This window comes from Lepidochelys kempii, chromosome 1, assembly GCF_965140265.1.
Source record: "Lepidochelys kempii isolate rLepKem1 chromosome 1, rLepKem1.hap2, whole genome shotgun sequence".
NCBI lineage: Eukaryota > Metazoa > Chordata > Testudines > Cheloniidae > Lepidochelys > Lepidochelys kempii.
The window spans coordinates 228530789-228547477 of record NC_133256.1 but is presented as its reverse complement, the minus strand read 5'-3'; the positions used below and the strand labels follow the sequence as shown (position 1 = coordinate 228547477).

At 39.0% G+C, this 16689-nt stretch overlaps 1 protein-coding gene across 12 annotated transcripts in view; it reads right to left on the bottom strand.

The window, feature by feature from the left end:
• Positions 1-16689, bottom strand: part of SCUBE1 (signal peptide, CUB domain and EGF like domain containing 1) — a 297457-nt gene that overhangs the window by 102076 nt on the left and 178692 nt on the right. For 11 of the 12 annotated variants that reach the window (XM_073316746.1, XM_073316756.1, XM_073316792.1 and 8 more), the window contains one exon: positions 3066-3182. The exons of the other annotated variant lie outside the window; for it this stretch is intronic. In XM_073316746.1, the coding sequence (XP_073172847.1) occupies positions 3066-3182 (117 nt within the window). The remainder of the gene's footprint in view (positions 1-3065; positions 3183-16689) is intronic. 12 annotated transcript variants of the gene reach the window in all.

Genomic DNA, 16689 nt, shown 5'->3' with positions numbered 1-16689 from the left:
CTCTAAGTCAGGCTGACTCCCTTCCCTCCTGTTGGAGCTGTTCCATTTTGTATAAATAGGTAAACATTCATTGGGCCAGAGAGAAGGAGACTGATTCTACAGCCAGGTGGTTAGGATGTGGGAGACCTAGGTGAGTGCCCCATCTACTGCTCTGTTGGCTATTCTGGGGTGGGCCTCTTGTTTTCATTTGAACCAGAAATTCCTTTCCGGACTGTTGAAACTGGTAAGTTTCCGTGAAGTTTTGGTTTTGATGAATTGGCATATGCTGACAAAAAAAGTTTTGTTGATGAATTCCCAATCAGGTCTAATCACAGTTAACTCTAGGAATAGGAGAAGGTTGGAATGAGGCCCTGGAGTGGCTTGCTTATCCCTAGTTGACGCAATGGAGCACTGAGAAACCTTTCAAGATGGCTAGTTTGCTACTTACACCCCTACTTTGCTCTCTCAACAGATACTGTTGTATCTTTTCCTTCAATATTTGGACATATCACCCTCTCAAAATAATGTTTCTATGAAAAACCTAATTTGTGGATGCTATGATGTTTGTTGTTGCTGGAGACCCTGTCCCAGTAGGGACAGCATATGATAATTGTGTGGTTCCTGCAGATGCTGTAAAAGGGTCTTACCATACATATGTACTACTGCAGACTCATGGCATATTGAACTGCATGTTTAAGAAATACTTGGCCCAATCAAACCTCTTTGGAAAGAGCAAAGAACTCAAGATGAGTCAAACAAAAAGAGGAAAGGAGAAAACTTGTGTGTGTGTATTTGAAAGACTTTCTTTCTTTGAGGGGGTGCATCATTCTTGTGACTCAGCCACTACACACCTCAATAGAAAGAATACTCAACCCCTGAAAATGCCAGGGGAAAAAAAATCAAATCAAAACATCCCATTGCTGCAGAAACTCAACAACTGAAAAATTTAGTTCACCTTTTTTAAGGCTCTCTCTACTAGCAAGAGGATCCTGGAAGGCAGCAGTGTCATTACCTCTGAAGGAGGCAGTTGGGACAGAGGAAATGTTCTCTTTCACATGCTGAAGCTATAAATCCTAGAATGCAGTTCTGATTTACTCGTGTATAGGGTTGCCTGTGGTTAACTACAAAAGCAGCCCAATTGGCTCATTTTAAAGGAGCTGATCCTGTGTCTACGTAAGTTAACGACAAAGCTCCCATTAACTTCACTGATGCAGAATCAAGCCCTAAATGTCTGCAATATACTACATTAGGCAAACATTCAACGTGGTTAAATCAAAGGTAAAGCATTTTTCTAAAGTTCACAGAATGGTTAAAAATGACTTGATGGATCTTATTAACCATAAAAGTGAATTCCCAGTAGCTGTTTATTTAAAAAATAAAATAAAAAATCGGCAACACCATAAATAACACACATTCTCTTTCTTACATGTTCTCCCCATAAAAATACTGTGAAACAGTTCAGATCTCTGACCCTAGGCTTGAGAATCAATTGGATATTTCATTTTGTTTATCATGCAAATTATAGAGTTGATTATATAAATATTATTTCATTTTAGCCCAGTGGGACAACCTCAAATTGGAAGCCAGCTAAATTTAGAATTCATTTTATTTTACATGATGTAGTTTCAAGTAATAAACATTATGATCAAGTGTAGGTGTATGTTACAATATTAAAATGTCTCCTTTTTCAGCACTCCGTGGAATCACTGTTACTGAACTTCTATGGCTTGAGCTATGCTGCCTGCAAAAATGAACATTTATTTTTATGTGGTTTGAACTGAAATGACTGATTTTTGATGTGTGCTCACCCTTAACTATTAACATTGTGTGCAATGGCAGTTTAAATGTTTGATTTTCCAATAAACATGCAAATGGACTGTTATTTCTGTAAATACTAACAGGATCATGCCCAAGCAGTGGGAGTTTTCAAGTTGGAGCAAGGGGAAACCACAGGTTTTATGTTTATTTTTGTGGGTATTACTATTTTAAGTAACATCAAGGTCTGGATTGGAGATTTTCTGACATTCCTGGCTGCTTCTAAGAAAAAAATAATCTAAACAGCTACTCGGTGAGGTAGGTCAATTTATGCTAAATCACTGAGTGACAACAAAATACTCTTTGTGACACCATTATAGGTAGTGTCCTACTATATATCCATCACCAAGTGTCTGGTGGTTGAGTTCAAAAGAAATATGTATTGAAGTGGAAAAATGGTTTAGGTAGGCCCTGATCTTGCAAAAACGTATGCAACTCTACTCATGTGAGTAGTCCTATTGAGTGGGATTAAGCACATTTGTGTTTGCTGTACCAGGGATTAAAGCTGTAAACCCCTGTCTCCCTAACTAAGAACAAATGTTGATAGAAATATCAGATGTTTCTCCTCCCCGCCTCCCTCCCCCGTGTTTTAATCACACTCATTAGGCTCCAGATCTGAAGACCTTGCTATGATTCTATGAAATTAAACTCCCACTGGAGCAGTGAAAGCTGAGTAAGGCCTACAGTATTTGGCCTTGTATAAATATATTGATATGATGTAATTTTGTCTCGTAATTGGCTAATTGTTTTTGGCAGGAAGTGAGCAGTGAGACGGTCTGTTAATATGCTTCTTAGTGTGGCACAATACTCTGAAGCTATCACTTAGCTTTGATTATTGATTCTAAATCCTTCTCCCCTATTTCTCCTTTGGAAGGGATAACGTATGATTGTTTGTGTGGGTAAATAGTTTCACCAAGGTTTTCAAGTAATTAGCAGTTCTGGGAGCCTCAACTGGTGGACATATTCAAGGGGCCTGATTTCCAAAAAGTACTCACCCTCTGAAAATCAGGCTTCTTTTTTAGGGTTTCTCAAGTTGCCTCCCCAAAATAACTGGCCAGTTTTGAAAATCTTGGCCTCAAACAAACATAGAAATCATTAGAATGCATAATGCAAAATTACTCCTGAGGAAGGAAAAAACGAATAAATTCAAATGCAATTACTACACCAGTAATAGCCTTAATTCTGTGCATTGATTATATATCTGAATATTTACATCTAGTACTGATACCGCTGAAGGCAAATGATGCATTGCAAAGCAAACAGAAGCTGACCTTTGCATGTTTTCCCATCAGGCTGCAGGGTAAATCCAACTGGGCAACTGCAACGTACCCCTGTTGCCGTATCCTTGCAAGTACGATCACAGCCTCCATTATTGACAGCACATGTTTCTGCGGAATGAAAGAGAGAGCGAGAGAGTGTAACAAAACATTCTGGGGGCCATCCACTGTTCTGGGTAATATTAAAAAGTTATAAAAGCAATCTAAGTTGAAGCAAGCTAACTCAGGCAAAGCTCTTAAGATCATCCATGGCCCACATACTTGCTGAATTGGATAGCATTTTCACAAGCAATTATTTCTATCCAAAAAATTAAGTCTATATTGATTATATTTGGTCAGTCCTTTTGAAACATCTTAGACAATAGAATGAATTATTTAATAATGAAAAGGTCAGCTTCAGAAACAAAAGAATGCAATTGCCTTTTAAAACAGAACCAGGGACTGAGTCTGTTTCATATCAGCGGGTCTCTAGCCATGGCTTTTCAAGTTTCATTAAAAAGAGGTCTCATGGTCTAATGAACTTTAAAAAGCAATAGAAAGCAAGGCATAGTGCTGGACTTGGAATTGAGAATTTAAAATCCTTAGTTAAGAAAGAGTTAATGGAAAATGAACTACATACATCACTTTGACAAGAATCTACATGCCCAATCTGTTCTTACTGAACTACAAGCAAAAGGCATCTGGGTTTTGTCCACTTAAAGCTTTTTGCAAATTGAAAGGAGTTTGGAGTGGGTGGGAGGGCATAATTGAGGTCACTGAACCCATTCCAAGCTGTGTCATTGAAATTTCCCAGTGCTTGTAGTATGTAGAATGGTGGCTGGGCAAACATAGGCAAAAGAAAGCTACAATACTTTTTAGCTTTTACAGCAGCCGGCAATGGCTATTAGGTACCGCTCCATGACAAAAAATCTTCAACTTCATCACACACACAAACAAAAAATGCCCGCAGCTATTATGTAAATGAATGAATGGTAATGAAGTTTTTTTTGGTAATGAAGTTGAAGGGTTTTTTGTGTGGAGTGGTACCTATATATGTGCGTATACACACAAACCGCAAGTATTATTGAAATAGATAAAAGGCAAGAGAAATTATTGTCTTTCCTATGATTCATAGAATACAGTGGATGTAAGGATGCCAATTTTATTTGTTGGTCTGAATGGTATATTTATTTGATAAGTATTTATGGCAGACAGAAATAACCAACAACCATATGTAGCTGGCTACTCTGTCTGCAATTACTTTGAGACCACAAGGGAAATATTTCAGTCTTTTACCCAATTTATTTTTCAGTTTCTCCAGTTCAGTTCAGATGAAACTTAAAATAATAAGGTTGTCATTGTTTATCTCGGTCATCCTCATCCTGACCTTCCCTAGAGAGGATTTGTCAAAGTGTACTCAGATTTACTGACTGACTTCTATTGCTACCTATTTGGAGTTTGTGTTACAACTGTACTTTGCAGACATGGTCTGGCAACAGAAAAGTGGATATGCTCATGCTGAATCTCCTTAGTATATTATGTGCCTCAAAATAATTTACACAAAATATAAAACACTTCATCTTTTAATTGACAAGCATTCAAAGCTGTTCTTCAGATGGAACCAGCTGCTGCTTCCCCTGGGAAGAACCTTCATTGACTCTCTGGAAGGCCATCACTGCTTCAGATCAGAAAAAAATCATTTAACTCCTTTTCATTGGCACAAACCTTTATGTCAGTTTTGGAATGTGCTACCGGCATTTATGTGCGTTATGAAACCAGGGACTGGGGGACAGGGAGGTATGCATTAATAGCATGGCACAATTTATAAAATTACTGTATGTACATATATATAAATATACACACATATGTGTGTGTGTGTGTGTGTGTGTATGTAATGTGCCAACATTAATAATGCTATGTGTGGAAACATCTGTAATTGCTAGCAAGAGCACATTATGAACAGACCAATATATCTTTAACAGAAAACGTCCAACAGATGAGGCTGATTCTGTAATCTCTTATCCACAAGCGTAATTTTCACTCACAAGTAGTCAATAATTCAAAGGAACTTCTTGTACGAGTAAAGATTACTCATGCAAGTAAGGACTTGCAGGATCAGGACTTGCCTTGTTTAAGCCATGTAAGTTCCAATAATCATTTTCCTATTTGTCTGGGGGAATTCTTTTATAGGTTTAAATGTTGGTATTTTTATATATATTTCAGAGGGAGGAAATATCAAGTAACTTTAATTCTCAGGATGAGGGACAAAAATCAGGTCACTTAAAAAACTTTTTCACCTAAGATCATTTCTTGGGAGCCCCAGCAGTTTAAAAAGTAAAATGATTTGTCAGGGCAAATAATTAAGGTTAAAAAGCATGAAAAGGTGTTAAAGACATACGTTTGGCATGGCACTGCAGTGAGTTGTAAATCTTATGTTAGATTAACTATGGCATATGAAGAGCCCACATTGCAGTTCATCAACAACAGATGAGCATTACTTAAGCAGCAATATTTCTGCTTTCTGGATGACATCCAGTGAAAATGAATAGACACAACAAACTTTTTCCCCCCTCTGGCATGGATGACTGGATCTATAGGGTAAGGGGCAGTCACTGAACAAGAGTTATTTTGATGTATAAATAGAAGGGATCATGCAAGCTTTTCTTATATTCACAGAGATTTAGTAAAAGGAAGCAAAAAGAACAATGCCCTTCAACATCTCTGAAAGCAGAGCTGACTGTGCCTTTAATAAATGGCAAACTTTAATAGGATGAAGACTCAGGGTAAGAACAGAGAGACTGACAATACCTATAGTAACTGGGGTAATGGGAGCTGTAATGATGAGACTCCTTAAAAAAGATGGCAGGAGAAAAAAATTAGTTAAGGAGAATGTGAAAAGCAGGGTGGTGGTGTGCTGCATTAAATGCTATATGGAATAGAAATGTGTAGGAATGCATATAACATTTAACAAACCTGACAGCACCAGCAACATACCTGTTCTGTTCCAAACACCTTCACACTTTAGATCTGAAATCCAACTTCAGATCTGGATCCAAATAAAAGGCAGAACTAAAACCCTAGATTCAAAGCCACTGCATTTCTTAAGGGGTGTGTGTGTGGGGAGGTGGGTGATGGGGGGAGATGTGGAGGTATGAGACAGAGAGGATTAGGCTGGGGATTCCAAAATCTGGATCAGAATTTTACACCTTGAATCCTTCTGGAGTTCTGTATATTAGATGGCACTGATCAGATGAGCCTTTAGTGTCTGTGCATGACAAGTTCAGCACAGCCATTATCTTCAACGTTTGCTAGGGTTTCAAACTTGATTTGCTCACGTTATGCTGATGTATCTTCTGTTCTATTATGGGGGTGGGAGTGGAAGCCTCACCCCCATTTTAGTGAGAATGCAAAGGAAACACCAAAATCAAACAGTGTTTGGGTAGTCTGCCCCTGGAGAAAATATAATGCAAACAGTTAGGGCATTTCTCTTTGGGTGAAGATAATACTTATTTAGTGACTGTGTAAGATTTTTCAGTGAATTTAAAGCTATGTCCCTACATAAATCCTTTATTGAGTTCCCCAGGTAAAACCCAGATAGATCTAGTGCTCCAGGGAGAATAGCATACAGGGTAGTATGAGGGTGTTTATGTATATAAAGTGCTATGGGGCAAATTGTGTATTCCTTACTCAGGATAATCTCCTACTGCTTAAGGAAAGGATCTCAGATATTGGCTCACTGGAATCCTTAGATAGAATTCAGAGTAACAGCCGTGTTAGTCTGTATTTGCAAAAAGAAAAGGAGTACTTGTGGCACCTTAGAGACTAACCAATTTATTTGAGCATAAGCTTTTGTGAGCTACAGCTCACTTCATCGGATGCATACTGTGGAAAATACAGAAGATGTTTTTATACACACAAACCATGAAAAAATGGGTGTTTATCACTACAAAAGGTTTTCTCTCCCCCCACCCTACTCTCCTGCTGGTAATAGCTTATCTAAAGTGATCACTCTCCTTACAGTGTGTATGATAATCAAGGTGGGCCATTTCCAGCACAAATCCAGGTTTTCCTCACCCCCACCCCTGGATTTGTGCTGGAAATGGCCCACCTTGATTATCATACACACTGTAAGGAGAGTGATCACTTTAGATAAGCTATTACCAGCAGGAGAGTAGGGTGGGGGGAGAGAAAACCTTTTGTAGTGATAAACACCCATTTTTTCATGGTTTGTGTGTATAAAAACATCTTCTGTATTTTCCACAGTATGCATCCGATGAAGTGAGCTGTAGCTCACAAAAGCTTATGCTCAAATAAATTGGTTAGTCTCTAAGGTGCCACAAGTACTCCTTTTCTTTTTTCTTAGATAGAAGGCACTCTAAAAATACAAATCATTATACATATTATATGTCTAGCTCTATTAAAACATTGTTACCTCCAGTTATGTTAAGGAAGATACATGGGTCCTGCAAATCAAGATGTTGTTCTAAAAAGAACAAAGCTGATGCATGATATTGAAAATTCCGTAGTAGCCCATCAACAGTCCTCAAGATATTATTTGAGGTGTCCCATGTGTATCAGATCAATTCTTTCAGTTTAATGAATGCCTTTTCAGTGGCTGAGAGATGTCTACCCTTTTAGGATTGAAAGAGAGGTCCCTTATGTCCAAAACCTGAAGCTCTTGAGCTAAAGGAGAATCTCCAGGATGTGGTGATAGAGTTGTGAAACTTTTAAAAGCAAAACCGACACCAGACAAGGCTCACTTGGGCTTTGGATTTTGTTAAAAGCCTGAGCCTCTGGGCACATTCACCATGGTTTGGGAACCTTTCAGAAAATTTAGTTTTAAGTAAAGGCCTAAACCAAAACCTTGAAGTTCAGCCTCTTGGACCCTTAAATGTAACCCAACCTCATATTCAAATTCAATTTTTGAAAGTGGCTCCTTATTTTATGAGCCCATTCAAAGATCTGAATGTCTCAAAATTTTGTGTGTTCAAAGCCTGGATCCAATTTTTGTGGCCAGATCTCTTCTCTAGAATCAAGGTAATTGGAACTGATTTTATGTTTTTTGTTGACAATCAGGCAAAAATTGGAATTTTTGGCTATTTACTTTGGCAGTTTGGATCCATTTGAACTGAAACTCGGCAAAAAACTTAGGAACTGTGAACCCATATACAGCTGAACTGTGCAAGAAGCTCCATCAAACATGTCGGTAGGTAACATGTTAAGTTTAAATAGCACAGTTTAAGTCCACAGGGCATCCTATTCAACTTTCTATTCAAAGATTGTCAAGATAGAACTCAGATTTACAGTAGGAAGCACTAATTTTCCAGAGACTGGAGCATGGGAATGGAGACCTAGTTTCTTTCCCAGCTTTGCCACTGACTTGCTACGTGACTGTGGGAAAATCACTTGAAGTAGTGCTTATATGGAAACTTTCTGTGCCTCAGTTTCCCCTCTATAAAATGGAAACATTACTTCCCATCATTGTGAAAGAGAGGTGAACTCAAGCCAACACAAAATGTTTTTATATAATTATGAAAAATTAATGTAAACTGATGGTTTGGATTTAAAATTTCTGCTGTGAACCCAGTTACTACATCCTCCTGCTTATATGTCCCCCACCTCAATCCAACAGCCAAGCCATTTGGAATACTATACAGTTTAATACATATAAACTAAAAGATAATTTAAACAATCATATTAATTTTAAACAGGTAAAAAGTTAACAAAGATCCAGTACAATCAGGGGGAAAAAAGAATGAAGTAGAAAGGTAACAAAGGGATCATTGATGAGCTGTCTAAAAAATCCCAAACAAAATAAGCAATTTTGAAAAAAAAAATTAGAAGTATGGGGAGAAGAATAGAGGCAGATTTCAAAGAGGAGTGAGCTCCACCATACATACAATAAAGGTGTGATCTCATACCTCCTACTAGAGGGCTGTATCAGAGGGTAGATAACAGTCAGGAAGAGCCTCACGGAGAAGGTGTTGAATATAGCCAGGACTTCTACTGTTCAGGTTTAAAAAAATGTTAGTGTGAGTTTACAGTCAATCTGCCATTGTATAGGCAGTCAGTGTAAATAATGCTGGGTAGATGTAACATACTCATGCTCTGCAGACTTGTAAAGTAGTGTGCTGCTGTATTTTGAACAAGATACAAGACACAGAGAAGTGTTGTGGGAAGCTGTGTAAGGAGTGAATGACTATAATTGCATCTGGTGTCCAAGAGGGCATATTCAGCTGTTGTGAAGTCATCAGGGACTATTATTTATGTAAGAATTTCACAAACTGAAAATCTCCACTTTCTTAACATGACCAACCCCAGCTCTCTACCAGTGCATGAATTCTCCTGAAGAGCAGGGAGTCAAAGCAAGAGTGAGCTTCCTCACACCAGCGACTTCTACACAGCAGCACGACTTTTCTCTCCAGGATTTAAGACAAGAGAGCTCCGATACACCCACCCAATGCTATTATCCAAGCATTCCTTCAGAACAGAGGCTGAATATGCAGAGTCCAATGAGCAGGACCAGCCGAGTATCATTTGCATACTAATCCGATGATATTGAACATGGTGTTTAGAAATTATCTCACAAAGAGGTCTCATATAAAATGAGCAACATGAAAGGAAAGAACAGATCTTTAAGGGATGTTGAATGTCAAATAACTTATTGCTGACACACAATCGTCTGTCACCTCTGATTATCTTCAAAATATGGCTGGAAAGACTGGCACCCTGTTCTAGATACAACACCAATGTTTCATAATGGCTAGTGCAACAATCCAGGGCTCATATTAAAAAAAACAAATGGCCAGTTAAAACTAAAACCAGAAAAGATCATGATCTTTATGAAGATAGTCTCAAATGAAAATGAAGGCTGGGGCCTACTAAGGATATCATGTTCAAATAGTCTTGGAATTGAACAGCTGTTGCCTTCTTAGTCACTTTCCTCAAAAAGGGAATATTAGTGATTAGAGGGCTTGCCAATAGCCATCCAATATGAAGAGGTGATACCCTGAAGAATGGAAAAACTTTTACATAGTTAAGGATGGTCAGCATCCGCTCTGGCAAACTGAGGCACTGCTAATAACTAATTATACCCCAGCTATACTCCTTGGTTTAAGCACCCATGCTAAGGAAAAGATCAGAACCACAGGGGATGGGCCTCACAGAACCTAAAAAAATCATGGACATCTTCATCAGAAACCGAGTCAATTGACAGCCAGGGGAGCCAATCCATTGGGAATTTGTGGCTCTACAATCAAAAGACCTTTACACTTCCAAGCACCAGTATAATATACAGTATTATGGAACAGAGTAGCTTCCCTTTAAAAGCCTACCTTTCAAAACATAAAGCACAAGGAATGGCATTTTCAAAGGTGCCTAAGGAAGTTAGGAACCCAGCTTCCATTGTAAGTTAATGAGAGTTGAATGCCTAGCTCCCTTAGGCACTTTCAAAAATCTCATCCAGAGAGGATGAGTGACTGGTCTAAAATCATAGAGCAAGTGAGTGAATGAGCTAGGAATAGACCGCAGAAGACCCTTTCCACCCACTAGGAAACACCTTTTGTCCATCTAAATACCAAACAGGTTAGAAGGTTCACTTCTATAGACCACAAGACTTAACACATTGTTCATCCCTTTTATTAACATAAGTTCATCCCTTTTATAGCTGAAATGAGTGCATTTTGCGTCACCATGGTACATGGTGTATTCTAATTTGTACTGATTTTTCATATTTTTAGAGATGAATCAGGAGTGAGATCCCACAGGCAACCCAGGACAACTTGCTTTATCAGTGAGCTACCTGGACAAGTTCATCACTGGTGTAAATGCACTGAAGTCAGTGGAATTACATTAAGGATGAATTTGGACCCTTGACTTTGGAACATTGCAATATTCTGTGAAGAATAACCTATAGGTGGCTACGTTCAAGACATAGTCATCACAGATGCAGCCAATTTGTGCGGTCACTTTTCATGGTATAATCACATATTAAAAATGTATTGTGATAGTGCAATGAAGAGCAGCTAAAAGAAGCTGGAACAAAGAAGGGAATAGTTAAGGACTACGTCCAGTTGGGAATGGGACTGCTGTGAAACGGATTTGTATTCATTAGTTCATTGCATCAGCTAAAAAGGAGATGAAGTAAATTAAAGGCTTTGAAAATACAGCAGAATTAACAGAAGAGAAAACTTCCCCACCCATTGACCTTTACAACTTCCGTTATGGAAAGAACTTTCAAGCTGGACACGAACCATTCCATTCAGATGTCTTTTTTTTTAAATACATCCAAATTTGCCTCCCAATAAACAGCCCCTAATACACTCAACATGGTCCCTATGTAGATAAAAGCTGATGGTAGTGGTTGGTTGTTCCAATACACAAATATCATTAGTGATTTTGCATCACTGACAGAGTGTGTGTATCCCCCACAGTCTTTCTGAGCCTGTGAGGAAATTTTAAGGAGCAGCACTGTATTATATATACAGAAGACTAAAACTCCAATGGAAGGGGATTATCATTTTCCATTATGCTGATGAAAGGATGAGTCCCCAAAGCTCTTATTACAACTTTGTAAGTGGTTTCTTATAGTGAAAGGAGGGATCTTTGCAGCAACATGTGTACATTACGGGAGTAATTCTGGGTATGTCTACAATTTTGCAAAGCGATACTTGAGGAGTGCTGATGAGTGCAATGTGATTGATTAGCTTTCTAAAGCCCTGCAACTGCTTTTGTTGTCTAAAGACATCACCTGAAACAAACAATATAAACCTCATAAGACTGAGATCCTCATAATGCAAAAGATACAACAAATGCCATGTCAGCTATAATTGGTGTCTGGTTTTTAGGGCCATAGCCTAATATATTGCTTGAAGGAGAGAAAAATCAACCCTTATAGAAAAGGATGAATACCTGCAGGGTTTGTGTAAAAAATAAGTTGGTTATCATAGAAATTATTCTAAAAAAACAACATAACTTAATAGAGAATGTCATTTCCATAGAACTCTTGAACTAATGTTTAGAATTCTATAGCAGAGCAATATTTCTCTGTTAAATTCCGCATTGTAATTGGAAATATATATATATTCATTCTATAGTTTTTTATAGATTCTGCTCCCACTGAGATCAGTAGCAAATCAATAAATTTGGTGTAGACTCAGGCTCTTGATTTCTGTAGAACCCAGTAGGTTTCATCCTTATGACATGAGTCCAACAGAGGTATTGGTAGGAACATCTGAGCTGGTGAGAATGGGAGGCAGCCTCCCAAGCCTTTTCCTGTAGAGAAGACCTGACACTGCAGGAAAAAGGGGCAGACCACCTCTTCAATGAAACCACCTGTTCCGGGTGCAAGAGGAGGGGAATGTGTAGCTCAACAGGATCTGCTGCCACAAGTAAGAAGAACCCTTATTAAAAGGGTATAAACTGTTTCGAGGTTGGGTTCAGCCATCCCTAATTATAATATATGCCAGAGACTGAAGGTCAATTCATTTACAGCCCATGTAACTTTTCTTTCCAAAAGACAATTTGTTCCACAACTTTTTTTAAAAAAAGATCATATGAAAGTCCCAAATGTAATAGGCTCCTGTGTGCCTTGTTGCTGTCCAAGGACACTGATCAGGGTTGTGCCTCATTCTGAGGCAGAAAAGGGATGGAAGAGGAGAACTTCAGGGGATGAGGATTCCCTTAGAAGAACTTTTCCTTAAATACTCCAAACCAATTTTGCGTGGTTAAACTGCATAGGCTTGGATGTGTGTGTGTGTATATGTACATACAGTACAACATACTGACTTTTGAACCAGAGCAGAGATCAGTGTAGCTGAGAGGGAGAGGCAATAGTGGATCTAAGCCAGTTTTCCTCATCTACATCCTAAGGCTGGCCAAGGGCCACAATGACCTTAGTGCAAGTTAGAGCAGCCTAAAAAGCAGCCTCTAACTTGAGCCAGCTTGTAATGGCCCAAAAGCCATGACCCCAACAGGATCCAGTAGCGCTGGAACAATTTTTATAGTGGGGGCGCTGAAGGCGAAAACCATGTATTTGGTTTGTTACTACTTCAAGCCAGGGTGTGCGGCAGCACCCCTAGTTTCAGCACTTATGACAGGATCAACAGAATGCAGTGCACTCTGGCCTTGCACCCAACACATATCCTACACCAGGAGGGCCAAGAGGAGCTAACACAGAGCCAATTTTATTCCAGCTTAAGGATTCCTTCATGGAGAAGAAATTCTCAGCTGCTCATTTAGAGCCACTTTAAGGTCCCTTAATGAGCACTGCACCACCAGTTACCATTGCATGGGCCAGTATCTGGCTAATAACGTCCTGAGCCCAATCCTGTCTCACACTAGAATTCGTATAAGACTTGTACAATACAGATGGCGGAGTACAACAATTTCTGGTCAGAGTGATAATCTTAAATTCAGTTGTCTATCAGAGCAAAGGTTCACATGTACAACCTGTATACCAGTCCTAGTCATAGAAAAATGGGCATTCACTCTTAATCCAACTGTCTATACCTTAGCTTGTGTAAAACACAGACCAACATTAGTGTGTTTGTGAGACAAATTATTCCCAAATGAGTGAAGATTAAAGCCACATCTGAAAGGAAACTAAATGCTTGTGCAATTTATACAGAAGTACTAAAAGGCATTTTAAAGTATGCAGAGAGCATTTGTTGTCATAATGCTGCCTCCCCCTTTCTTGCCATTTTTCTTTACTTTCTGCCTTGCTTCTTAGTAGATTTATGTCAGACAGAGCTGACTTAACAGAAGCCAGTCAGCAGGCCTGCACTTGTGGGCAGAGAAAGGAATACGTGAATGGGTAACATTTGAATTTAGGAATTTGGTTTTTAGGTCTTCAAGTGGAACGTCAAGGGGTTGGAGGTTTTGTGTGTATGTACAGATGAACACACACACACATAATTTTATGTGGATATGAAAAATAATGAACAGAGTTTTTTGACACAATATGCACCAAATCCTCTCGAATGGGCTAATCTTAAGAATTCACAGTTAATCTGCATTAACAAAGGGTTATCAAAGTAAAATAGTGTGGTACTAATGTAACTGTTGAGAAGAACTACAAGATGACAACTAGAAATGGAATTTATATGATGTAGAAGGCTAATACTTGGAATCAAATAATAGTTAAGGTTACAAGTGAGAAGAAGTCTGGTGGTTTTATCTTAATCCCTATTTGTACTCTCATAAAGTTCAGCCAATGGACAGTCTCTCCACAGGAAAGAATGATAGTTGTGATGAACTGAGTTATAGTGGGAGAGGCTGGCAGAGTACCTATCTGTAGTGTGCCTTGCTCAGCTATTTGTCCCTCATTTTCAAGAGTACTAAAATTAATTCTCAAAATTACAGACAGAGGAAAAAGGCTGTCTCAAGCCTTCTTATCAAGGGGCAGAATACTAATTAAGACCGACACGTAATGTGAAGTCAAAATGGCTACAACTTTTAGTGACAACAAATACTAGTGGTGCACTTGTGAAGGGTGCTGGAAGAGACATAGTAAATCAGAGAGTTCCTTAAAATGTCCAGGCCAGCGGGCTTATCAGATCTGAGGTTGACTGGCCAGTTCCCTGATTGATAGGTTGCAGGGCTGTTCAGAACCTGGGATCCCTGGCTTGGGCAGAACCTGTGACAGAGATACTTTCATCCTACATCCAACTATGTGGGCATCACTGATGGAAAGCCACCAGGTTATGCAGGTACCCCATATTCCTCCAGCACCTCTGCTGAACACAGTGGGGAAGGCTCCTTTGCTAAACATATGCCGCACTCTGGACACACCACTAGCAGTCTGCTGCTCCAGATGGGGCCAGATGAGGATTTGGGCATGGTAATGCTGGTAATGTCTGCCATTGTGCCACTTGTTTGCAGTGGGCAGTATTTATATTTTGTTAGGAATAGGAGAGTTCCATCTTACCTATTATTAATACTCCAGAATTGTTCTTCTCATAACATATCCACCTACCAATCCAAAAACTGCTGGATATTGGCCGTGTCCAATAGAAACTAGAAGCAAAAGTACATTGACTATGATCCTTTACAAGACAGGCAGATGCTCAGAACCCTAGAAGAAAGTTTTCCTATTTGGAATGAACCCTGATGAGATGGAAGAAAATAAGGGAGAGGAGGAAACTCAAAGGACTATTGGCGAATAGTTATTTTATGAGATTAAATTCTGAAGATATATGAATTTTCTAGTAACACAAAACTATACTATTCTCATTCAAATCACCTTGTACCAATCCTGTAGCAATCAGAAGAAGAATATGAGGGAGAGAACAATACTAACATGTAATCACATGATTGAACATGAGCAAGAAGAAATTGGATGAATTACATATACAGGGAATGAAAAATGTTAGATGGGAAGGAGAACCTGCAGGATCAGTAGACCAATGGTTAAATTTTGCACTGTTCTCTCCCTGATACCCATCTTTTGATTGTTACTTCCCAGCAGTTTCAGGATTGGCAGAAGATTATTTGTATGAAAATGAGAGAAGGATCCCACTTCCACCATCTATTACTTGGTGAAAATGTGGAGACACAACAAGGCTACACCCTTGGAGATCTGCTCCTAGAAAGGCCTGTTTCTCTGCCTTGGGAGTTGCTACAGATCTAATGAAGCACATCTGAGACTCTGGTCCAGATGTTTTATGAACATTAGAGGATTCCCTAGTGGCTGAAATAGTGACTTAAGGAACCTTTTGACCTTTTCATTATAACTGGTGAAGAGAGCTTCTTACCACTTCTTAAGGGTGAAGTCCTATTTAAGTAGAACTTGAGGGGTCTGAACACAACTAGGGAATGTAGAATCATCTCCTTCTGACAGATGGATTGGGGCAGAAGATCATCTGACTTAATATAGAAAAGCAAATTGACATTTGGTACTAGTAACGGTTCTGGAGAAGATCGGAGACCTACCCATCAAGTAAAGGATTGGAGAAAAAGAGTCTTTACAGGAAATAGCATCCAATTCACTAACTCTATGAGCCAAAGTGGTGATAATAATGAAGGAGACTAACAGTTTTTCTATGCTACCCTGCAGTTTGGATGACAGTGGTGTGAACAGCAGCGTGAACCTAAGAGCTGCAGAATTACATTAGTGCAAACTAGGGATCTTTAATTTCATGCCCATATTGTCTAGTTGGGAGCAGTTACAGTACAGCACTTTAGTCCATGCTGCAATTCACACCCTCGTAGTCCAAATTGCAGGGCAATGTAGACATACTCTAATTATCAGATAGTAAAGGAAAACTAACTGCAAAGAATTCAAGGAGAATTTTGGTTACATAGGTAAGAACTGAGGTGAGGTTCCTGGTGGCAATTAGTCTCAATGATGTATATCAAACATTTTGTTGATTGAAGGAAAGAAGAAATATTAGAGTGTATAGCAGTGTTGTTTGGTCTTGTGAGACTGAGTACTCCCAAGCCAAATAATTGCCATTTAAGAGTTGTAACTCAAGCTTTGTTTTAAATCATTGAATAAGAGGTATAGGACAGAGTTGAGGTACATATCTGAAGAGGCACTACTGGCAGAAAGTGAGCCAGACATTTTGGTAGGCCTTCACTGCACCAAAAAATGAAGCATCTTAATGAAGCATCTTGGTCTACACTGGGGGGGAAAGGGGGG